The following is a 26,211-nucleotide window of genomic DNA, read 5'->3' on the forward strand; positions in this document are numbered from 1 at the left end:
GTCATTGAGACAGTGTCCTTTCTGGTTGAAATGGCAAGCAACTGTTTTTTCTTTGTGATCCTGTCTAATGTCTGTTTTGTGGGCATTGATTCTTTGGCGAAATGTCTGAGACGTTTGTCCAATGTACATAACAGACGGACACGTTCGGCGCATGATAGCATAGATTATATTTCTGGAGGCACAGGAATATGTATTCTTGATCTTATAACTCACTTGGTTAGGCCCAATAATGGTGTCAGCAGAGTAAATATGTGGACAAAGCTGGCAACAGGGTTTGTTGCAAGGGAAAGTACCAGGGTTGGTATTAGTGTGGTATGTCCTGTAGTTGTTGGTAAGAATCATCTTGAGGTTAGGTGGTTGTCTAGAGGAGACTATGGGTCTGTCTCCCAGAGCTTCTTGGAGTTTAGTGTCCTGTTCCAGTATAGGCTGTAATTTATTGATAATGTGTTGGACAGGTTTAAGTTGGGAGCTGTAGGTGATGACAAGTGGTGTTCTATTGATGGTTTTCTTGGGTCTGTCTTGTAGTAGATGGTTTCTAGGTATTCGTTTGGCTCTTTCAATTTGCTTTTTTATTTCTCCGGGTGGGTAGTTGAGGTTTACAAATGCTTGGTAGAGATCCTGAAGTTTCTGGTCTCTGTCAATGGGATTAGAGCATATGCGGTTGTATCGAAGGCCTTGGCTATAGATGATGGATCGTATGGTGTGTGCTGGATGGGAGCTGGAAGCATGTAGGTAACTGTATGAGTCAGTGGGTTTTCTGTAGAGGGTGGTGTCTAATTTTCCATTGTTGATTTGTACTGTGGTGTCCAGGAAATGGATCTCTCGTGTGGAATGGTCTAGGCTGAGGTTAATGGTGGGGTGTAGGTTTTTGAAATCTCTGTGGAATGTCTCCAGTGTTTCTTGGCCATGCGTCCAGATCATAAAGATGTCATCGATGTAGCGTAAGTAGAGAAGGGGTAAAAGGGGACGGGAGTTGAGGAAACGTTGTTCTAGGCCAGCCATAAAGATATTATATCACACTATCCAAGAAATTAAGGAATCACCTGCTAAGCATTTTATACAAGAAACAGAAAAACATCAAGAATGACATTTCTAACTTAAGAGAGTCTCATCTCAAGACAAACATCCACACCGACTGACACCTTGCAAGACTACTCACTACTGGTCTATCCAGCTATGTAGACTCTCTCCTCAAACCCTACGCAACCAACACCCACAGCTATCTCCGAGACACTACTGACTTCCTAAGGAAACTACAAAAGATCGATAACCTCCCCAATAACACCATCCTTCCCACCATGGATGTAGAAGCACTATATACCAACATCCCACATGAAGACGGATTACAAGCTATTAGAAACACTATCCCAGAGAACACCACTGCCAACCTGATAGCAGACTTATGTAACTTTGTTCTCACCCACAATTATTTCCAGTTTGAGAACAACTTATACCTCCAGATCAGCGGCACAGCCATGGGTACACGCATGGCCCCACAGTATGCTAATATCTTTATGGCTGACCTAGAACAATGTTTCCTCAACTCTCGTCCCCTTTTACCCCTTCTCTACTTACGCTACATTGATGACATCTTTATGATCTGGACGCATGGCCAAGAAACACTGGAGACATTCCACAGAGATTTCAACAACCTACACCCCACCATTAACCTCAGCCTAGACCATTCCACACGAGAGATCCATTTCCTGGACACCACAGTACAAATCAACAATGGAAAATTAGACACCACCCTCTACAGAAAACCCACTGACTCATACAGTTACCTACATGCTTCCAGCTCCCATCCAGCACACACCATACGATCCATCATCTATAGCCAAGCCCTTCGATACAACCGCATCTGCTCTAATCCCACTGACAGAGACCAGAAACTTCAGGATCTCTACCAAGCATTTGTAAACCTCAACTACCCACCCGGAGAAATAAAAAAGCAAATTGAAAGAGCCAAACGAATATCTAGAAACCATCTACTACAAGACAGACCCAAGAAAACCAACAATAGAACACCACTTGTCATCACCTACAGCTCCCAACTTAAACCTGTCCAACACATTATCAATAAATTGCAGCATATACTGGAACAGGACACTAAACTCCAAGAAGCTCTGGGAGACAGACCCATAGTCTCCTCTAGACAACCACCTAACCTCAAGATGATTCTTACCAACAACTACAGGACATACCACACTAATACCAACCCTGGTACTTTCCCTTGCAACAAACCCTGTTGCCAGCTTTGTCCACATATTTACTCTGCTGACACCATTATTGGGCCTAACCAAGTGAGTTATAAGATCAAGAATACATATTCCTGCGCCTCCAGAAATATAATCTATGCTATCATGTGCCGAACGTGTCCGTCTGTTATGTACATTGGACAAACGTCTCAGACATTTCGCCAAAGAATCAATGCCCACAAAACAGACATTAGACAGGATCACAAAGAAAAAACAGTTGCTTGCCATTTCAACCAGAAAGGACACTGTCTCAATGACCTACTCACCTGCATCCTACTTCAGAAGACATTCAAATCTGCACTTGAAAGGGAATCCTCTGAACTGGCATTCATGCTAAAATTTGACACTCTCCGCAGTGGGCTGAACAAAGACCCCAGCTATCTTACCCATTACAAAGATAGCTTCCCCAATTATCACCTCTAATACTATTAACTCACAGACATCTACCCTTCCCCACCTCTTAGTATCATTAACTCACAGGCATTCACCTTCCTTCCCCCCCACCCGTATCCTCCTTCTGTTCTGAAATGTGATTTGTCCTTTTCATATGTGTTCATTTTTTTAATTGTATCCTTTGGTATATATGGCTGTGACTATTTTCTTCCACTATTTGATCTGAGGAAGTGGGTCAGGCCCACGAAAGCTCATCATCTAATAAACCATCTTGTTAGTCTTTTGGTGATAGGGTGAGTAAACACAGAAAAGCCGTCAATTTTGCAATAGAAAGTAGTAATGGCCACTAGGTGTACCTTTATGGAAATAAAGGAGAGCGATGATTGTTTTAAGGTGAGTAGATAATCAAGAATGAAGGACAGGGGTGTTGAGGTTGGGTCCTTCCCCTTTGATGTGCACCATGTTAAGAATTGCTTCCATTTGTAAGTGTAGGATGTGCAAGTGGAGTCCTTATGTCTGTGGATGAGGATTGCGCAGATCTGTTCCAGGAGGGCTAGTTCTATGTTGGAGAGCCACGGACGAGCCATGCTGTTAGATGTAGCTTGCGTAGATCCAGGTAAGTTTGCATTATCTGCCTCAGAGTGGTTAGACTGTGTTGGAGCGGAAAATTGATGGGTGTGCGGATCAACATCCTCAGCCGAAACCGATACTATGATTGTCTGGGCGAGGTGGGGGCTATCAGGATGACTGTGGAGCTGTCCAACCTGATCTTCTGAACAACCCTGACCAGAGGTGGTATGGGGGGGGGAGAGAGCATAAGCAAGGTCATGATCCCAATGAATGAGGAAGGCATCCCCAAGAGATGCTGTCCCTATGCCGCCTCTTGAGTAAAACTGAGTGCATTTGGTATCGTGCGGCATTGCAAACACATCTATTGATGGTTGGCCCCATCTGTAAAAGAGGGAGCGTGCTATTGAATGGTCAAGTACCCATTCGTGATGTTTAGGGAAGTGTCTGCTGTGAGCATCGGCCATTGTGGGGAGACACCTGGAATGTGGTTTAAGAAAAGATGGATATTGGGGCTGATCAAAAATTCCACAGTTTTATGTCTTCAGTCCAAAGGAAAGGAGATCTGGTCCCTTCTCTCTGTTGATATAGAAGACACAAGTAATGTTGTCCCTGAGAACATGGACATGCTTGCTGGCAACAGAAGACAGGAAATGTCTACAAGCATTGTGTACAGCACGAAATTCTAACAGATTTATGCATAAAGACATCTCTGGGGTTGACCAGAGTCCTTGAGCAGTCTGATCTCAGAAATGAGTACCTCATCCAGTTGAGAGAGAAGGATGAAGGAAGGGACCACCCATGGAAAGGCTGGCTGATTTAGTCCACCAAAGGAGCAATCTTTTGACCTTGTGTGGTATCGCGAGCAAGAGTGACATGGGGTGTTTCCGAGGCTTGTAAACTCTGGAGAACCATATTTGTAAGCAACACATGTGAAGTCGAGCATGCGGTACCACAAATGTTGTGGCCACCACATGGCCAAGAAGTTGCAGACAATCCTTGGCTGTGGTGCGAGAGGTGAGGTAGATTGTTGCGGCTAAAGTCTGAATGGTGAGGAATCTTTCATGAGGAAGATAGGCCAAAGCAGCTGTGGAATATAGGCATGCTCCGATGAACTGTATGTTTTGGGAAGGGTGAATGGAAGACTTTTCCCAGTATATGCAAAGGCCTAGAATTTGAAAGCACTGTATGGTCCTTGCTGTTACGTGTGCTGATTGTGTCTGCGATGATGCCTTAAGAAGGCAGTTGTCAAGATAGGGGAATATGATTATTCCCATGGAGTGAAGATGCGCTGTGACTACGGCGAGTACCTTGAAGAAAACCTGAGGGGCCATGGAGAGACCAAAGGGTAATACTCTGTATTGGCAGTGGACATGGCCTATCATGAATCTCAGGAATTTTGTGTGGGCGGGATGGATTAGGATATGAAAGTATGCATTCTGGAGGTTGAGGGCTGAAAACCAATCACCTTGTTGCAATGCCGGGATAATGGTGGATAGAAGGACCATGCAAAAATGTTGCATTTTGATTAATCTGTTCAGTTTGCACAGATCTAAAATCGGTCTCCAGCCTCCTGATTTTTTTTTAGTTGGAAAATAGCAGGAATAGAAGCCCCTGCCTCTGTGCTCATGTGGAACTGGCTCTATGAACCCTAGATCTAATAGATGAAGCATATCTTGTTGTAGCAGGCTGTCATGTAAGGGGTCCCTGAAGAGGGATGGGGTAGGTGGGTGGGTAGGAGGCTTGGAAAGGAATGATATGGTGTAACCAGATTGAACTATGTCGAGCACCCATCTGTCTGAGGTGATGTAAGCCAATTGGTGGTAGAATGGGCAAAGCCGATTCTGGAAGGTTTGTATGGTCATTCTTGGCATTGAAATTTGTAAGGAATTTTCTAGGCCCTTGACCAAGCGTTCAATTTGCTCGTTGGCCGGTAGTGAGGTGCCGAGCCCAAAGATTATCTGCCTCTCTGAGGTCGGGTTCTGTTTCTATTAGAATTGTTACCCTGCCACTGGTTGAGGTAGGACAGATAACGTGGCCACTGGTATGGCTGATGGTGGTATTGTCTCCGTCTGCTGGCAAGCGTATGTACACCCAATATGCAGAGGGTGGCACGGGAGTCCTTCTTTGTGTTGAGAACATCATTTGTCTTGGCCGCAAACAGTTTTCTAGATCAAATGGAAGGTCTTCCACCATGGATTGGATCTCACACAGGAATGTAGCTGTGGAAAACCAAGAAGCTCCGCCCATCACAATGGCAGAAGCCGTGGTTCTACCAGCAGTATCGGCAGCATCTAGTGCCGCCTGGAGGGCAGCTCTAAAAATGGCTTGTCCCTCCAAAAGTAAGGCAGAGAATTGAGGTCTCTTTTCCTCAGGGATATCACCAGCAAACTCCATGAGTTTGAAGTAATTGCGAAAGTCATATTTAGCTAACAAGGCTCAGTAGTTTGAGATTCCGAACTGTAAAGTTGCAGAAGTATACATCTTGCACCCAAATAGGTCAAGCCCCTTTGTGTCTTTGTCTGGTGGAGTGGTATGAAAGCGATGCTAGTGTAACTTCTACCACTAGCTAGTTTAGTGTGGGATGAGTGAAGAGGAATTACAAGGTATTGGCAGGTACATAGTATTTCTTGTCTGCACGCTTGCACGTGGGTGGGATCAATGCAGGTGTTTGCCAAATTATGTTGGCTGCATCCAAGTTGGTGGGATTGATGGGGAGGGCAATTTTGTAGGATGGAGGAGTCTGGAGTATATCGGTGAGCTCATGATGGGGTTATGCCACCTCTCCGTGGCAATTCTGAGTTCAGCTGCAACTCTCTTTAAGAGTTCATTAAAGTGCTAGAAGACATCTGTGACTGATGGTGGAGGTGTCACGATAGCCTCATCTGGTGATGAAGAAGAATTGGTGGGGAGTAATAAATCCAGGCATGATTCCTCTGTTGCTTGGGGTGCCTGAGGTTCCGATTGCTGCATTGATGAGGATGTGTGAGGTGTAATAAAGGCAGCGTGTTTATAAGGACTCGGTTACAGGCTGTGATGTCTCCTGTATAAGCCCCAAAGACTCCAATAAGGCCATTGTGCTTGATGCAGTACTGGAGGAGGCATCCAGTGGTGTCCATACCAAGAAGGAATTGCCCTTGAATTGTATTGGGGCTTGTAATATTTCATTGTGTTACCTACCAGCCCTGTGCTCTTGGGGAGCCAGGGAGTGACACTCGTGGAAAACCATCCCCCTCCCCCAGGCCACTTCTAGAATCAAAGACAAAGCAATGAAAAGGCTGGGGAAGACACACCTAAACTGCTTCAGACAAGGGTGATAGAATTAAGGAAACACCCCAGCCTTATCTTCACTGAAGATAGAATACAGAGTCATCTCCATTAGCTTACAGAATGGAGACCAGCTCTTCCAAAGCAGGATCCACACTGAACTATGGGATATTGAAAGTGGAGAAGCACTGATTGATGGGAAATCTCTGCTCCAGATGCTAATGAACCCAGGCCTGCTCACACCCAAATTAGTCAATATCAGACCAATTCTAGTAATGGATCTTATTGACATCCCAAATACTGAAACTGCCTAGTTGCATTGTGAGCTCCTTCAAGGAACATCACCCATAATCAGGTGTGATCAGTCTCTATTGTCTCACCTCTGTTTATCCATAAACAAATCCAGTGTTCTCTTCGAACTATTGTCCTCTCTATAAAACTCCTACCCTTGCCCAAGAAAAACTGTTCTGATACCTGGATTTAAAACTTCATCAGTTACATTGAGAATTCTTCATCTCCTGTCTGATCGTGCTGGGGGCTCTGCTCTGCTTGTCTCCTGCCGTCTGGACCGCCGGCTCCCATCACCATCTGGGAACCCAGATCAGTGCAAGCTCCATGGAGTGGTGAGGTCTCTCTCTCTCTCCTCTCCTCCAACCCCCCAACTACCTCTCTAAGCATAGCCTCCTGACTCTGCCCTATGTAAACTGTTATATGGTTAGCTAGCCCTAACATTTGTAATCCGTTTCAATTTAGATTTAATATTGTAACTATTAGATTTAATATTGTAACTGTTTTGTGTGTTTGGCTCCCTATATATATATATTCACTACCCTGAAATAAATAACTTTCATTGTTAAGCTGGTTGCTTCTCTCTTTTCTTTCTCTTTCACTCATTCTTCCTCAAGGGGTGTTATTTTGGCTTCCCCATTCGCTCTGCAACAACACTTCTTGTACCCAAGCTAAAGATCCCTGTAGTGCCCAAAATCCAGTGGGGTTTGCTCATCGTGTGGCTTACCAGTGAATGATTGTGGTGTGAAAGTGGGGATAGGAGGTGCTGAACCTGGGGGCTTATAAGGATGGCAGCTTAAAGTGCTGTTTAATCCAGCCCACTGAGTCCAAACGCACATAAGGGTGCAGTGTGGCATTGCTGTTAAACCCAGCCTGCCGAGTCCAGGGACATATGAGGGGGTCAGCTTGGGAGTGCTGATTACCCAGTCCTCTCAGACTGCTCTGTTAGTGGGTGTGAGTGTCTGTGTGTGTTGCTAAGGTGGTAAGAACCCTATTCTGAGGAACCTAGTTCCTGGAGGAGAGCTCCAGTGGGAGGGGGAATTGGCAGCAGGGAGAATTCAGCTCCATATGAGAGCGCAAGTAAGCACAAACAGCACACTGATAGAATTGTTAACTTCCCCCCAGTCCCATAAGAGTAACCCTAATAAATGAGCATACCCCAGAATATTGGGCAAATCTGGTAACAATTGGAGGGCTGTGGTGCAGAGAGAAGGAGGCTTGTGCTCCTTCCTCATCATCACCAGAGAATTGCAATGCCCCGGGGATAGAACACATGATGTTCGGCATGAGTGCAGAGAAATCTGGTAAGTTGGCGGTACCGAGTATACGACTGATGCCGCTGCTCTGGTCAGTGCCGATGGTGCCAAGGAATGAGAGGGTACCGTTGGAGTGGAGGAAGTGATCGGTGCCAGTAGTGGCATCAGTGCCATAGTCATCGATACTGTGGAAAATGTCGGTACCCATGGTGCTTGAGCCAGTACCAATGTTGGTGACAATACCGTGGTCTGTGCTGGTACGGTCTTAGGGCAACGTTTAGGCCCTTTGCCATTGGTGCCGCCAGCAGCTGACAGTGCCTGAACACCAGAGGTGCCCTGCGCGTCGTAAGTGCTGACGCGCCGCCTCTATGCCGATGGTTTGGGTGGAGACCGTTTTCTCAAATAGAGCTGGTGATGAGGCACAGAGGAACTCCTCTTTTTTATGCCTTCTTGCCCTGAGGGGAGCCTGGGGGTGAACGTACCTCCCTAGGCTGTCTTGCCGGATCTGAAGCTGGGTGTGCCTTTTTTCCCATAAGGATCAGTTTCAGACGAAGGTCCCTGTCCCTGTGAGTCCTGGCCTTAACTTTGGCCCACTGGGAACAATCCTGAGATGGTGCTCTCTCAAATACCTGACACATTGTAAATGACCATCTGAGATAAGTATTGCGTCTCTACAAGAGGATCAACATTTAAAACACAGGGAGCCGGGCATGATGGAAATTTTTTTTTAAAATTACAACTAACTATTAAAACTATTAGCAATGTGAGAAGACCACCACCAACTATCTAAAAACTAAGAATTAACACCTAACAACAGCTGAAGAGTGTGAATAAGGCAGACAACTGAAGAGCTCCATCTAAGGTCAATGGCAGTTGAAAAGGAATGGGAGGGCTTGGGCTGTACCGCGCATGTGCAGTGCTGACTTGCACAGCGTACGCTGGTTCATGTTGCACATGAGCGGCCTGGCAGGAGCTCCTGCAAAATCTCCAATCAAGGCACTGGGTTTGCACCAAGACCAAGTGTGAATCTCAAAAAAGAACAAGAAAAACACTTTAAATGGCATGCAGGAATCTTGACTACCACAGGCACTAACTTTCCAATTTCCTGGAAAGTACTCAACCCCCATTCAGTCCCAGATTCCCAGACTCAGACCGAGTCCTCTTGTTAACTGGGTAAGTATGCCAGTAAAGCTAATGCTTACCAGGTAAAAGATTAACTGGTTAACTTTTTACAACTTAGTCCCAAGGCCTTGCCCCAACTCCACTCCTTCCCCCAAACCGCACCCCCTGCTCCACTCTGCCTCTTAACACCCCATTCTGTCCTCTCCCTCAGAGCACTCTATAGACAACTGATGCTGGACACAATCTCACGGAAAGGTCTTATATCCTCCCAGCCAACACCTCCATTACACCTAGCCCAGGATCACTACACTACAAGCAGGAGTCGCTTGGATGGAAAGGTGTCTGCTGATAGATACTAAGTATACGCTATTTTTTTCCAGTGGCTGCTGGAGTGGGGCAGAGTGCCTATGCTGATTATTAACAATTGATTGGTTGAAGCAATAGCTATGAAACTGTGTAATATAGAGGGATTATACTGATACTACTATTGAGTATCTATTTTATATTAGTATACTATGCTAATTGGCGTGTGTGTGTGTGTGTGTGTGTGTGTGTGTGTGTGTGTGTGTGTGTGTGTGTGCACGTGCATGAAAGGACCTTACCTCTTATCCCATGACAACTTACTTTAGTGAAGAGCCTTTGGTGAGGGATCTTGTAAAAGGCTTTCTGGAAATCTAAGTATACTAGATCCCCCTTGTCCACATGTTTGTTGACCCCTTCAAAGAACTCTAGTAGACAGTAAGGCATGGTTTCCCTTTACAGAAACCATGTTGACTTTCTCTCAACAAATTATTTTCATCTATTATTTACTATAGTTTCAACTAATTTGCCCAGTATTGACATTAGACTTACTGGTCTGTAATTGCTAGGATCACCTCTAGAGCTCTTTTTAAATATTGTCATCACATTAGCTATCTTCCAGTCATTAGATTCAGAAGTTGATTTAAAGGATAGGTTACAAATCACAGGTAATAGGTCTGCAATTTCACATCTGAGTTCTTTCAGAAGTCTTAGATAAATACTATCTGGTCCCAGGGACTTGTTACTGTTATCAATTTGTTCCAAAACCTCCTACAATGACATCTCAATCTGGGACAATTCCTCAGCTTTGTCACCTAAAAAGAATGGCTCAGGTTTGGAGATCTTCCCAATATCCTCAGCCATGAAATTGGTTGTTCCTTCCTAAGTGGAATACTTTGTATTTATCCTTATTAAACTTCATCCTTCACCCATAACTGAACAGACTCATTATTTTACCTGCTCAATTAAAACTACGATTCTACCATCTGTAGAAATCTTCATGAACATACAAAAATAGGGTTTTTCTAGATTGTTTATGTCATACAGGGGACTGAAAACAGGAGGACTATTATTTTAGAAAAAATATATATATGTGAAATTCTTAGAACGACAACCTTTTCTCCATCTTTTGTCTCAGCTAAAGCGAGAGGACTATTGAATAAAATTATCTATGCAGTTTATATTTTACATCTAACTCTATAATCTGGGAAACGAGAGCTATTAATGCAGTCTGCCAGAAAAGCTGTAATTCAATTAAAATAAGAATGGTACAATGTCTTCGGTGGTGTATTATTAAAGTGTATATTATTTATTAAACAGACAAAGAGGCCATATTAAGTAGAAATTAAAATGTGACTTATTCTTCAGGTATTAAGTACTGACCCAAAACCCACTGACATCAAATTTTGTTCTATGAAATAAGCAGTTTCCCATAAAATTAGATAAATACATAAATGTACAACCACAAGGACTGTTCCAGTATATGATAATTACTTGCAGAGATTAAATAATGAATTATACTGCAGCTCATTCAGTCCCAGGGAAGATGGGGAGTGTAAGTTTCTCAGGTCAAAAAAGCATAGACAGCCCGGGGAAAGAATTGACGCATCTCTTCAGAAAATATACACAAGTTGTGAAAATTGTAGTGATAAGAGAATTCCAGGGGAAAAGGCTAAGAGATGAAAGGAAGGGGAGCTGTACAAAGTACTTCGTCAACAGCAACTGAATCTCAGATTCTCACCTCTCTCTCTCCCTCTTCCCCCCTACGATTTAACGTCAAAATAATGCATGCTAAGTATAGCCCTGCAAAACTGTGGAGATCCATAGACCATGACAGTGGATTGCAGATGAATGAAGATCGACATTTTGTAGGGCTCTAATAATAAGATCAAGCTACAATCAGTGCTAGAAGAAATACAGGGGCACAGAATTCCTGCAAAATCAAGATAAAGAAATCTTAATACAAAGCCCTAAAAATAAAGAATTTTGTTTTCCAAATTAAACCATAATTTAAAGCAAAATGAATTAATATTTTTATTCCTGTTTTGTGCAAAGGTAGTCTGGACAGCATATGTTTGGATTTATCATGTGAGCAGCTAAGCTCTGCGTCTACAAAACTGACATCATCTGAGTGGATTAACTGCTCAGTTTCTGAGAAGGACAGATACTTCAGTCAGTCACTTATGATCAAATATAATAAAAGAAACATGACAGAGCCAAATTGTATGATTTACAGATTACAAGTAATTTTGTAATACACTTGATGTATCAAAATAATTAAAATTAATAATTTAAAATTTGAATTTCCTAGGGATTTGCCATTATGGCTCCCAAGAAAATGAAATATATATTCTATTAGATTTCTTTTGATTCTGTTTGCAATCCTCCACAAAATCAAGTCTTTCAATGGAAATGTAAACAATCCCATAAATATGCAGTTCTAAGAAGTAAATTCATATTATGGTGCTGTTTTAGAAGTACAGAACAGAGTGCAACTGTTTTCAATTTGATTACCTTTTTATTTTTTTTGCATTTTTTTTTTGTTTAAAAAAAGATAAGTTATCAGTCTGTCCCTGTTGGTTATCAATTTTAAAATGGGACAATATTTTAAATTCACACTTTTTAAATTTCTACTTTTCTAATTTGTGCCTGATTTTACCCCAGTTGGAAGGTGCAGAATGCTTTCAACTTCCATTATATTCACTGGAGCAATAGCCAATTCTGTATCTCCCTGATTCAGGCCACATATTTTCTTCCCAAGTTAAAAAAAAAAAGTCTTAAACATTTCTTTTCTACATCAATAGTTTTTCAACTTGGCTTCCCTTCCTTTGCTCTTCTTCCTTCCCGCAGAAGAAGTGTCCAAGCATGGGGACTTCAAATTCAGCCAACAAGTACATGCCAATCCAAAGCCAATGTTTCAAAATCAGGAGGCATAGTGGGGCTTTCAGGGACTTAATAGCATGTGCAAACATATCTGGATGTTAATCAGCTTTCAAGAAATATTTCTTCGTGTGGTGAAGAGAAAAATACAAAAGTTAGTTACCTTTTAGAAACTAAAGTTTTTCGAGATGTGTGGTCCCTATCTCCATGCCACTGTGGGATTACATGCACCTGGAGAATTTTCAAAGCAAAGTCCACTGCTCCACACACGTGCCCTGGTTCACCTCATGCACCTCACAGGAAAGGAAAACATGTGGTGAATACAAATGGGGCCCACACATCTCAAAGAAGAAGTTACTCACCTTTGTGCAGTAACAATGGTTCTTCGAGATGTATCCCTGTGGCTGCTCCACTCTACGTGTTGGGCTTGTCCTGGCACTGCTGGCCGGAAGTTTTCAATAGCTGTTGTCAGCCAGACCACGCATGCACAGTCAGCGTCTCATGCAGTTCGCGCCTTTCCATCGTTGCACGCGGTCCAGCTCCCAACACCAGTTCCTCTCACCGCTCGCTATCTGCAACAAGAAAAACAAGCTCCAGAGCAGGGAGGAGGGCAGGACATGGAGCACCCACGGGGACACATCTCAAAGAACCATCATTACTGCACGAAGGTGAGTAACTTCTTCTTCGATTGGTCCCAGTGGGTGCTCCGCTCTAGGTGACTGTAGAGCAGTAGCTGGCATGCGCTCCAGAATCAAAGTTTGTCTATGACCGACAGTACTGCCGAAGCGACAGTAGAGTCCGTGGCTAAACGCTGCATAATTGTGTAATGTTGCATGAAAGTAGTTCTGGAGGACCAGGTGGCCGATCGGCAAATATCGGTCAGTGGGACTCCCCGGGGAAATGCTGTAGAGGTAGCTACCGCCCTCGTGGTGTGAGCCTTCAGTTGCGAGAGAAGAGGTTTATTCCGAATAGTGTGACAGGAGGTGATACATGTCCCTATGAATCTCGCCATACGTTGGCTGGAGAGCGCATTACTGTTGGACCGTTCTGCAATTGACACTATTAATCTCTCTGGGTATGTCTACACTACCACCCTAGTTCAAACTAGGGTGGTAATGTAGGCAACCGGAGTTGCAAATGAAGCCCGGGATTTGAATTTCCCGGGCTTCATTTGCATCTCGCCGGGCGCCGCCATTTTTAAATGTCCACTAGTGCGGACTCCGTGCCTCGTGGCTACATGCAGCACAGACTAGGTAGTTCGGACTAGGCTTCCTATTCCGAACTACTGTTACTCCTCGTGACATTTAAAAATGGCGGCGCCCGGCAAGATGCAAATGAAGCCCGGGAAATTCAAATCCCGGGCTTCATTTGCAACTCCGGTTGCCTACATTACCACCCTAGTTCGAGCTAGGGTGGTAGTGTAGACATACCCTCTGTGTTGTGCCATTCCTTGATTGTCAATATAAAAGGAAAGTGCTCGGTGCATGTCGAGAGTTGTAAAGCTTCTCACTGCGACGAGTGAGGCTTCAGATAAAAGGATGGTAATACGATGGGTTCATTGATATGAAACAAAAAGCAGACATTAGGAGTAAAGGCTGGACGCAAACGTAACGTGACTGAGTCTTTAGTAAATTATATAAATGGTGGAGTTGCCATCAGTGCAGCCAATTCACTGACTCTACGTACTGATGTAATCGCCAGTAGAAAAACTACTTTCATAGTCAACATTTGAGAGGTATAGTTGCTAACAGCTAGAACAGAGGATACATTATGGTATCAAGTACTAAATCAAGATTCCACGAGGCAGGCAGTAGTCTACAAGGGGGGATGAAGGTTTGTCAGGCCTTTCAGGAACCTTTTGGTGGTCGGGTGGTCAAATATCGAAAGTCCCTTTATAGGATGATGAAAAGCGCTAATAGCTACCAAATGCACTTTCAGAGACGAGATGGCAAGTCCCAAGCATTGCAAATGGAGGACAATCAGGGATTTGGTGAAAAGGAGACCAATCGGGGTTAATGTAGTTGTGGGAACACCATAGAGCATACCTATGCCACTTTGCAAGGTAAGTTTTCTTAATAGATGATTTTCTGCTGTGCATTAGAACTGTTATTACTTACTCTGAACAAAGGTGTTCACTTGTCTTGAGCCAGTCAGGAGCTAGGCTGTTAGGTTCAGAGAATCTGGTTTGGGATGAAGGAGAGCGCCGTGGTTCTGAGAGAGAAGATCTGGCAGTGGGGGAAGCGGATAAGGTGGCTTCACCGACATCCTGTGGAGGAACAGGTACCATGGCTGTCTTGCCCAGGCTAGAGCCAATAGAATTACCCGTGCCAATTCTGCATTGATTTTCTCCAATGTTCTGGGTATGAGGACTGTTGGGAGGAAAATGTAGAGCAGAGACCTCTTCCAACTGACTAGGAATGCGTCCCCCAGTGATCCCTTGCCGATGCCTGCCCTGGAGCAAAAAAGTCGACATTTCCTTTTGTGTGGAGTAGCAAATAGATCTATAAAAGGTGTTCCCCACATGCGGAAAATAGGTTGAAGGATGTCTAGTTGTACTTCCCATTCGTGGTCCAGTGGGAATTGTCTGCTGAAACAGTCTGCAGTCGCATTGTTGGTGCCAGGTAAGTAGGATGCTGTGATGGTGATGTCGTTTTGAATGCACCAATTCCAGAGATGGCCCGCTTCCGCACATAGGGAGTGTGATCTTGCTCCTCCTTTCCAGTTGATGTAATACATCGTGGCAACATTGTCCATTAACATTCTGACAATAGTGCTTGTTATACGAGGTCGGAAGTATTTGCATGCGTGAAAAACAGCCCTCAGTTCTAGGAGGTTTATGTGCATGCGCCTTTCAGAATCTGACCATCTGCCCTGCACCTTCAGTCCATTCATATGTGCGCCCCAATCGATGAGGGAGGTGCCTGTTATTATTTGATCTGAAGGTTGTGGACGATGGAACGGAACTCCTGCCATGAAGTTGTGTGCTTTCGTCCACAATGTGAGGGATCTGCGGACGTAGATCAGCGGTGCTACTATTTTTTGGATGCTGTGCTTTGTGGGTACGTATACGGACGCTAGCCAGTGTTGTAGGCACCGAAAGTGTAGCCGTGCATGTAGGATGACAAAGATGGCAGCGGCTATGTGACCCATCAGCTTTAGGCAAGTGTGCACTGAGACTGTGGGGGCATTGATGAGAACCTCCACTAGGTTTTGTATTACTCAAAATCTCTCTATTGGTAAGTACACTCTTGCAGTGAGAGAGTCGAGTGTGGCACCTATGAATTTTATATTTTGGGTTGGATCTAGAGTGGACTTCTGCTCATTTACTATGAGGTCCAGAGTGTCAAGAGTCTGTCTGGCTAGCATCACCATGTGCGACGTCTCCTGCCGTTTTCTGCTTGTTAGCAGACAATCGCACAAGTAAGTGAATATGATGAAGTTCAAACGACGGAGACGTGCGGCCACAACAGAAAGGGTCTTTGAACAGACCGTGGGAGCGGATGCTAGACTGAATGGTAATACCCGATATTGGAAATGGTTGCTTCCTGTTACAAAATGCAGGAATCACCTGTGTCTTGGGTGGATGGTGATGTGGAAGTACGCATCTTGCAGGTTGAGGGCTGCAAACCAGTCATCGTTGTCGATGATGGTAAGGGTCACCATCTTGAACCTCTGCTTCCAGAGATATCGATTCAATCCCTGCAGATCAAGGATGGGCCTCCATCCCCTCGTTTTCTTTTCTGTTAGAAAGTAACAAGAGTAAAACCCCTTTCCTCTGAATTGATCTGGGACCCTCTGTACTGCCCCGATGGAGAGAAGGCAGTAAGCCTCTTGGCATAAGAGGTCCTCATGAGATGGGTCCCTGAAGAGGGATAGGGTTGGTGGGGCGGTAGGGGGGAGGGAGGTGAATGGGATCATAAGCCCCGATCATACGAGTTCCAGCACCCATCTGTCAGATGTTATGGTAGCCCACTGGTGGTAAAAGGGCCACAGACAATGGTGGAACACAGGGGGAATGTTGATGTGGCTTGCAACAACGTTTGGTGTTTGCATGTCCTCGACCGAGGAGTCAAACCTGCTGCTTTGAAGATGGTAGATTGTTCACGTGTGCTGGTTGAGGGCGCCTGTGCTGCAGTCATTATTTCAGGTGCACTTGCTCGTATGGCCGTTGATGTTGTCACTGATATTGATATTCGTATCTTCTCTGTTATGGATAATACCATTTGTGTCTAAAGGGCGGGATGTACATCCTGAGAGTACACAAGTACACTCTTCCACTCCCCACACAGGTAGTATGTGAGTCTTTTCTCGAGTAGAGGACCTCATCCGTTTTGTCCGCGAAGAGTTTGCGTTTGTCAAACGGGAGGTCCTTCACTTTACCGTGTAAATTCTTGGGAACTCCGGTTGTGCCTAGTCATGGTGCTTGTCTCATGGAGATCACTGTGGCTGTGGATCGTGCGTCCATATCCGCAACATCCATTGCGATTTGAAGCCCTGTCCTTGAGGAAGCGTAACCTTCTTGAACCACTGCCTTCAATAGTGGCTTTTTGGATTCGGGGAGATACTGAGCGAGGTTGGTTAGCTTCAAATAATTATCCAAGTTATGGTTCGAGAGCAGGGCGGCGTAGTTTGTGATGTGGAGGAGTAGGGTGGCAGATGAGTAAACTTTCCTGCCAAAAAATGTCCAGCTTTTTCACATCCTTGTCCGTTCCTGTGCTTTTAAACTGCGGAGCCTTAGCTTTTTGTTGGGTTGCGTCCACTACTAACAAATTAGGTTGGTGGTAGTTGAATAGGAACTTAAGGCCCTTTGGACAACACGAAGTATTTTCTGTCGGCCCGTTTGTTCGTTGGTGTTGTTGATGATGGCATCTGCCAAATTTCCTCTGCAGCCTCCATGATTGCCTCATCTATGGGAAGCGCAATTTTGGATCATTGTTGTGGATGTAAATTTTTCAGCAGACGATACTTTGTTTGGTCTGCACCTGCACTAGCTGCACTTCCTGAGACTCAGCAACCATCTTAAAAAAATCCTGAAACTGTCTCAGGTTGTCCTGGGGGGACATATCCCCTGGGAAGACAGCCTCATCCAGGGAGGATGACGACTGGTCTGTTGGTGAGGTCCCCCGAGGTTGATTCTCACCATCCGATATCTGCCCCTCCTCCGGGTCCGATTGATGTGGCTATGTTGGAGGGATATTGGAAGCTGATACGGTGGGATGCTCCTCCTGCTGCGTGTGTGTCTCTGGTAAAGAGTGACGATAGCGTGGGGAGTGGAAGCAGTATGATGACCAGGCATAGGAACGAGACCTGTAATGACGACACAATCTGTGATAACGGTCATAATACCAGTCAGAGTAAGTTGGTGAGGATTGCCTCGATGATGACATGCTGACGTGTCTTTATAATAGCTTGTAAAGGGAGAGCAGGTTGGAGAGCGGATCATCTGAGGTGAGCCCCTACTGGATGGTGGAGGTGACTGCGAGGTGTGCCTTTGCGGACGTGTGCTATAACCGCACGGAGGCTCTCGGTGCAGTGCTCTGGGATTGCAGTGTGGTGAATAAGTTGTCCTGGTGACGCGAGACTGCTGCTTTCCCTGTATAGGGGAGTGGTTCATTGGCGCCGAGGGGGACAGTGCTGGTGAAAAGACTGGGGATGGGGAGAGCGATGGAAGGCATGTAGTCAATTTGCGAGCAACTTTCCTCGGTGCTGAAACGGTGCTGCTGTCCAAATCTGCCTGCTCTCTTCCGCCATTGGATTGCCTCAGTGCCGAGGTCCGAGTTGGTTCTGCAGCCTGTGGCACCAAGGTGCCTGGTGCCGGTGTTGGCTTCAGTGCTGGTGTCTATTTATCTGTGGCTCCGGATGCCAGCACTGAGTCCGGTGCCAATAGGGCACTTGCGGCCGGTGTCGGGGTGGCCGGTTTTTTGGAGGTGCGTGCTGCTGAGGTTTTTGAGGCTACAGGAATAGTTCCTGATGTGCGTGGCTTATCCCCCTCCTGACCCTTGTCATCGGACCAGTGGGCAGAGAGTGTGTGGAGGAAGCTCGCAGTTTTTTCGCTACTACTGCCCCTTGAGACGACGCTCTTCATTTGTGCACCAAGGCCACGTCTGAAGTCGAGGGCAGTGCGCTGTTTGCAGGGCCTTATCAAACAGGATCATCTTCAGGCACATTTCTCTGTCCCTGCGTGCCCTGGCTGTGAGTTTGGAGCAATGGCCATGCTTCTGGGGAATATGCTCCTTCCCCAGGAAAGGAATCAGGCTGCATGGCCATCCGAGACCGGCATAGCCTCCCAGCAAAGGAAACATTTTTTAAAGCCTGGTGAACCAGGCATGGTGGGGTCCATGATAAGGTTCCCAGAATAATAAGAGCGAAGAACTAACTATAGTGTCTATATTAATTATTTTTTTTTTAACTATGAACTAACAACTAGAACTACTGAAGAAACACGAACTAACTACTAACTAATTTTTAACTTTTAACAGTTTCATCTGACTGAGGAGAAGAGGGAAGCTCCTCCAGCAATAGAGAACAGTTGAGAGGAACTAGAGGGAGCCGGACCGCGCGCGATGAGGGAAAGGCACAAACAGTGCAAGACGCTGACCGCACGTACGCGGTCCAGCCAACAACAGCTATTGAAAACTTCTGACCAGCAGCACCGGGATAAGCTCAACACCTAGAGTGGAGCACCCCCTGGGACCACTCGAAAAAGAATCTCCAGTTACTGTACATAACTTTCTCTTCTTCTTCCAGTGCTGCTTCCTAGGTGTATTCCACAATGGGTGACTGATAAGCAGGACTCAAACAGGAGAAGGATTCAAGGTCACAGATGACAGATAAATGAAGGACTGCTGTTCCAAAAGATACATCATCAGAGGAATCCTATACTGAAATGTCTAGAAAACATGTGGACTGAGTGTCGTGAAAAGTGTCATGAAAACGTGGATTTATGAGTATCAATGAGACACCTCTTGAAGCAATGCCATAGATAGTTCTTATGCTCTTGTGGAATGAGCTCTTATTCTGAGGAGAGGGAAGATTAGACAGCTGATAGCAGAGCTAAATACAGGTATCAAAATATATTTTTACAAATAAATAGAGAGTTGAAGCTTTGGACACTAGAGTTCCGGCCTAGACTGTGAAGCAGAGAGTCAGAAATGGAGAGGTGATCTGTCTGCCCTGCCCTTTATCACTTTGAGACAAGAGGTATGTCAGAGTGAACGTGTGAGCTAACAGACAGTGCTTTCAGAGTATTCTGGCTCTGGACACACAAATGTACCACACAAGTTGGTACATACTAGGGATCAGAAGCTGGAAAAAGGAGCAAATTTACATTTGGTTTTGTTTTCAACACAGAAAAAGTTCAGAAATGTTGCTGGCAAAAGAGGGTACCAACAGAAATGTAGCTCTTCGCCATTCTTCTATGGGCCTAAAAATATTAATGTATAATATTAACTTTTACATAACCATTAAGTAAAAGAAATCTTGAGTAGCAAATGAAGCTCAAACTCTTCCAGATTTTCATGCTCTTAGGGTTTGTCTACACAATTCATTATTGCATCTCAGCTATGGTATAAATTCTAGAACAGACAAGAGCATCACACACTAACTGTCCGTGGGACCCTGGTAGCGAGGACTACAAGTTCCTTAGTGCACACTGATGTAGTACTATGACCCTTCAAAACTGCACTACTCCTTTCCACTGCATAAAGTATATAATTCTTGTCCTTATCATAAGGATTTTCATAACTTTGCCCCTCTACTAGTCTTTCTGTTTGTGTCATATTGAATTCCTGCCATGTCCCCTTCTGACTGTACATTCACAAGAAGTTTGGATTGTAACTCAAAGTAAAGTAGTTTCTCATTAATAAACGCATGCGGGAGATTTCCCGCAACCGCAAAACATGCATCCTTAGTCTTTGTTATTTCTGTTGTCTCAAAGGTAGAGCTTTGAGAGCTTACATAAATAGTTAAAACAACCTATTCCATTTACAACATAGTAATGTCTTAAGCCTCTGTAATGATTGTAAAAAAAAAAAAACAACACTCGGGTAAATTAAATGTATATTGTGCAAAAGTTCAGAGTTTTCTTTTTTAAAATCTATAGCACACAATCTCAGTTTGCCCCAAAGCATGTGTCACCTACTATAAAGAGCAGATTCCTTAAAACATAATCCAGCACAACAGAGCTATTGCTTTGCATATCATGCAAGCCCTTTAGAAACTGCAGCTGCTTCCTCTGCAAGAGGCAGGCCTAGTCAGTACAAAGTTCAGCTGCCAAAGACTCCCCCTTGCTCCAGTGACATTTCCAGTCTGCAAGATACAGAGCTAAATGACCACACAGAATCTTGCACTTAGTGACTGCAGATTCCTGGGACTACCTGTTCCACCCATTCCTTAAAGATAAGGAGTCCAAAGGACTACACAATCTTCACAATCACAAGCAGAGATGGGCCAGATGCCTATAAAAAACACAAACCCAAGATCAAAAGAAAATAATATTAGCTTGTTAGGGAGCAGTGGTTCTTTCCCTCCCCAATCATTAGAGTGCCTTTGTGTATTCCACACACCTAACATACTGATACTGTGTTTGTGAAAAAACTCCACAGTTCAGTCTCCCTTACATGTGGGAGCAAAGAACCTGTCAAATCTCTACTATGGAAAAATGCTGGTGGGATTTTGTCTCTTTTCTCTTATTACACTTTTTACAGACAGGGCAAGTGGGTTATTTTAGCCTCTTTCTCTCTCTGACTGGAATTATTAACCTAGAAGATCCCAAAGAAGTTTGGCATACAACAACCTCACTTTAAAATTGTTCATAATTATCATTCACATCCCCATGGTAGGCACACATACGTACATTTGGTGTGCACTCTCTCTCTGTTCCTCTCCTCCTCACTTGAAAAAAACCACCAAAAGACCAACAGCCCTATTCAGCAATCAGATGCAGTACAGTCAGTTAGCCTGTCTTCCAAGCAGGAGCAATTATGGAGTAAATCACTGGTGCTACAAGGGAGATAATTCTCTTGTAACAGAACCTACATCTTTTAATGGCAGAGCCCAGGAAACTCTCAGAGTCATTCCAAGCTGCTATGGAGTCTGAGTTAGACAAAAGCAACACCCTTCATGAGTAACCCTCTCAGTTTACTGTATGAAAGACAGCAAATGTATGCTTCAAGGGAGCGATGTTTTTTGAAACACTAATTCAGCTCTGCTCCAGAGAGGTAGCCGAACCACAGCAGTTACGTACAATTAAGCTCTGCAACAGAAAGGAGGTCAGCAGAGCAAAAGAAAGGAATTTTTAAACAACAAAGCCAAAAAGAAAGGTTTCATTGGATGACATGGAAGTTGACAACACACAAGATAACAACAAAATAAAAGCTTCAGTTTTTGCAACATAAATGCCACGAAAGGGTCAGCCAGACCCGCCTGGAGACATTTCTCCTGAAATCACAAATAAAAACAAGAGCCTTGGTTTAATTTCATTGGGAATTCCTCCCTCCTTGCTTATCACAGAATTTCTGGTCTATATGAACATACAATACACAGTATCCAAAATGACTTCAGAGATCTTCAACAGCTAAACAGCTCCAAATCCCTCACACTGATCATGGTCTCTTTTCTGTCTGCTTTTAGTAACAGAAGCAGAGACAAGAGCTGCATGAGAGTTAGAAACAATCCTGCATTTTAGAAATATCTGAGCAAAGAAAACCCAGAGCTGCCTGGAACAGTTCAAGGCCAATAGTGCCAGCATCAGGGCATACTGTCAGAAGCAGGGCAGAGACCCCAAACTGGTGGTATGTTCCATAATTAGATTATACCAATCCAGTAACTAATATGAATTCCTATATCACTATAGCAGTTTTATCTGGAAGTCACAGGAAATCCCCTTGGGCTCTCTAGTGTATCTTGCCACATAATTAATATAAATGATTACTTACACAAAAATCACAAAATATTCAGGTTGCTCCCAGTCCCAAGAGACCAACCACTTACCCCAATCCAAACCTGTAATAATCTAAAGATTTATTAACCAGGAAACAGAAATAAGAGCAACATACAGCAGGAAAGTACATATACACAAATGAATTTCAGTCTGCCATTCAAAAGGTGACAGAGATGTTGCAATCTGTTAACTATGAATGATTTTTAAGGCTCAATTCAGGTCAACCCTGGGGATTTCTGCTTTGTTTCTTAGCTCCCACCCTTGTGCGATTCCAAGCAGCAAAGAGATGAAAAATCTTCATGCTAATTGTATTGCCCTCTTCCAGTATTCAGGTGGATAGCACAAGGCCTTCTGCACAGACGTCTCTGTGGGTGAATGGAGAAGCTTAGTCCTACAATGGCCTACTTAATGTTTGATAGTTCTCCTGGATGGATGGGGTGGGAGCTACTCTTCCTGTCTGAGTGCACAAGTTCAGAGCAGGAATGTTTACAATCATAAAACAAACTTTATTGCATGGAATACAGACATTATAAGTGAGATTAACGCATGAAGCAATTTACAAACATTTCATAGTCTAAACTCTAACTGCTTTCTCATAAGACTAATACCTATTTTGAACAAAAACTAACAAAGGTGAGCTGGTTTGATTTCCAACTATGAATCTGTCAGTTCTCAGTTAATGCCTACAGCCTTGGCCAGAGCTGGGACTTTGTTTACCAATGTTCTGAGTTTGAATTCCAATCAGATGAAAGCCAAAAGTGTAATAGTTAGCAGCACAACAAAAAATATTACACTTAGATTACAGGAAATTACACAAGGTTGCCCAATTATCACAGTAATTTTTAACCGTTCAGGCTGCAATTTTCCATATTGGGCATCTGACTTAGGCTAGATAATGTATATTTCCCTAGTCCAATTTGGTTTTCAAAATAGGTTTTTTATTTATTTTAGCCTTTTTCTTTTTAACTCAGCCTATGTACAAAAACAAACCTAAAAAATAACAGCCGTTTGGTTGAGAAGCTCTAATACTTCAACTTTTTGTGACCGATTTGAAATTTTGTAGTGAGCTTGCCCTCCCAATTCAGCAAATGGAGTGAGCCTGGGGGGGGGGGGGATCACAATTTGTACACACTCAGAATCTGACAGTTAAAGTCTTAGAAAATTCTGAAGGGCATGTGATCATATAATTGCAGACTGCATAATAAAAGACTGGCAGGAATGCAAGGAGAATGAATTTCCTAATTTTTAAGCCCCTAGATAGACAGAAAATTTTCACCTTTTGAAATTAAGAACTTCAGTGAGAGGGACATTATGAATACCTATTGTACTAGATAAGAAATGCAGTTCTGCAGAGTATCAATGCTTCACATGCCACAACTGAGAGACAGTGCCCTATAGAATATAAACATGCACCATATTACTGGATGCATGGCATTGTAAAATATTTTTCTAATAAACAGATGTGTGTAGCATGTTATATAAAAGCACATATTTTTGTTATCACATGGTTCTTACCTGAAAAGGTTTTATACTCTGAAATACATTGATGTTTCCAAAAGCTAATGGCAGACCTCTCTCTGTTCTGTAGCCGATTTAATCTCTCTGCTAGCCCTCCTCTGGAGAGAATAAAGGAATGCACAATTAAGCCAAGAATTAGTATTTAGTTTTGCCAAGTGACAAACCATAAGCAGCTAAAACATTTATTCTGTTACTCTTAGAGAAAGAGACAATGTAAAATTACATTCTATAGATTTGTTCAGACAATTCAGATTAGGCTACAATCCCAATAAAATGTGATCTTAATACAATAAACAAGACACACAAATTTTCATTATCCTGGCATTCAACATTTAAAGTCCCTCAGTCTCCCACGAATGTGAGCTTAAGAAAGTGTTTCCCTACTCCCTCTGCACTTCCACTTTTTTTTTTTAATTTAAAAGAAAAACACAACTATAGGACAATTTTGAAAACGCCACATTTGTCAAGAGCAACATGCTGCTCAGAATGTCACCTTATCCATAGCTTTCACCTACAATTCACTTTACAGCCACTTTTCCAAAGTTGCTTGTCCTCTGTGTGTAAGTAAACTGAGACGGATTCTGGGTGGTGGAGCAGTGGGTTTACGGCAAGCTTATTCTTGCCCTGGTCCTGTACCACTCCTGAAAGAAGCTGGCATGTACAGCAATGGCTCCACAGCTTCATGTGCTGCCCCTCATCCACAGGCACTGAGCCCACAGCTTCTACTGGTGCCGGTTCCCTGTTATTGATCAATGGGAGCTGCAGGAGTGGTGTCTGCTGGCAAGGACAGCATGTTTATAAATGACTAGGGAGGAGTATAAATATATTACAGGCAGTCCCCGGGTTACGTACAAGTTAGGGACTGTAGGTTTGTTCTTAAGTTGAATCTGTATGCAAGTCGGAATTGGTACATATTGTAGGGGAAACTCTAGTCAAACATTTCTCCAGAGCTCAGTCTTATTCTCCCACACCTCACTTCCCTCAGTCCTTTATTCTCAAGCTGAGGTGTCTGCTGAGAAAAGCCTCTCCGCATCTCCCTGGTCTGCTGTGGGGGGCGCTAGCTTTGCGTCTCCCTGGTCTGCTGGGGGAAAGCAGCTAGTGCAGGGTTGCCTCACCCCGTTTGTAAGTAGGGATCCGATGTAAGTCGGATCCATGTAACCCAGGGACTGCCTGTACTTGAGAACACAGGGGAGTAATCAGGAAAGCAAAAGTGCAATTAGAATTGCAGCTAGCAAGGGATGTAAAGAATAACAAGATGGATTTCTACAGGCATTTTAGTAATGAGAGGGCGACAAGAGAGGGTGTGGGGCCCTTACTGGATGAGGGAGGTAACCTAGTGACAGATGATGTGGGAAAAGCTGAAGCACTCAATGCTTTTTTTGCCTCTTTCTTCACTGACAAGGCTAGCTCCCAGACTATTGCACTAGGCAACACAGTATGGGAAGGCGGTGGGCAGCCCTCGTTAGAGAAAGAACAAGTTAAGAACTATTTAGAAAAGCTAGACATACACAAATCCATAGGTCTGGATTTAATGTATGCTAGGGAACTGAAAGAGTTGGCAAATGTCATTGCAGAGCCTTTGGCCATCATCTCTGAAAACTCGTAGAGATTGGGAGAGATCCCGGATGATTGGAAAAAGGCAAATGTAGTGCCCATCTTTAAAAAAAGTGAAGGACAATCCAGGGAACTGCAGACCAGTCAGGCTCACCTCAGTCTCTGGAAAAATCATGGAGAGGATCCTCAAGAAATCCATTTTGAAGCACTTGGAAGAGGGGAAAGTGATCAGGAATAGTCAACATGGATTCACCAAGGGCAAGTCATGCCTGACCAATCTGATTAGCTTCCATGATGAGGTAACTGGCTCTGTGGACATGGAGAAGTCAGTGGAGGTGATATCCCTTGACTTTAGCAAAGCTTTTGACACAGTCTCCCACAATATTCTTGCCAGCAAGTTAAGGAAGTATGGATTGGATAAATGGACCGTAAGGTGGATAGAAAGCTGACTAGATTGTCAGGCCCAATGGGTAGTGATCAACAGCTCAATGTCTGGTTGGCGGTCGGTTTCAAGCAGACTGCCCCAAAGATCAGTTCTAGGGGCAGTTTTGTTCAACATCTTTATTAATGACCTGGATGAGGCGACGGATTGCACCTTCAGCAAGTCTGCATCTGACGCTAAGCTGGGGGAAAGGTAGATACATTGGAGGGTGTCATGGCTCCTTCCCCACGTAACCCTCGTAATCATGACAGAGGGTAGGAATAGGGTCCAGAATGACCAATACAAATTGGAGAATTTGGCCAAAAGAAATATGATGAGGTTCAACAAGGACAAGTGCAGAGTCCTGCATTTGGACAGAAGAATACAAAGCATTGTTACAGGGTGGGGACCAACTTAGGTAGCAGTTCAGCAGAAAAGGACCTGGGG

The 26,211-nt window shown here is 44.0% G+C and overlaps 1 protein-coding gene across 1 annotated transcript in view; it reads right to left on the reverse strand.

Moving 5' to 3' along the window:
- Window positions 1-26,211, reverse strand: part of SPIDR (scaffold protein involved in DNA repair) — a 353,411-nt gene that overhangs the window by 186,402 nt on the left and 140,798 nt on the right. The window contains exon 7 of the mRNA XM_075920729.2: window positions 23,787-23,887. Coding sequence (XP_075776844.2) covers window positions 23,787-23,887 — 101 coding nt within the window. The remainder of the gene's footprint in view (window positions 1-23,786; window positions 23,888-26,211) is intronic.

This window comes from Pelodiscus sinensis, chromosome 2 (assembly GCF_052426305.1).
Source record: "Pelodiscus sinensis isolate ZL-2025 chromosome 2, ASM5242630v1, whole genome shotgun sequence".
Lineage (NCBI taxonomy): Eukaryota > Metazoa > Chordata > Testudines > Trionychidae > Pelodiscus > Pelodiscus sinensis.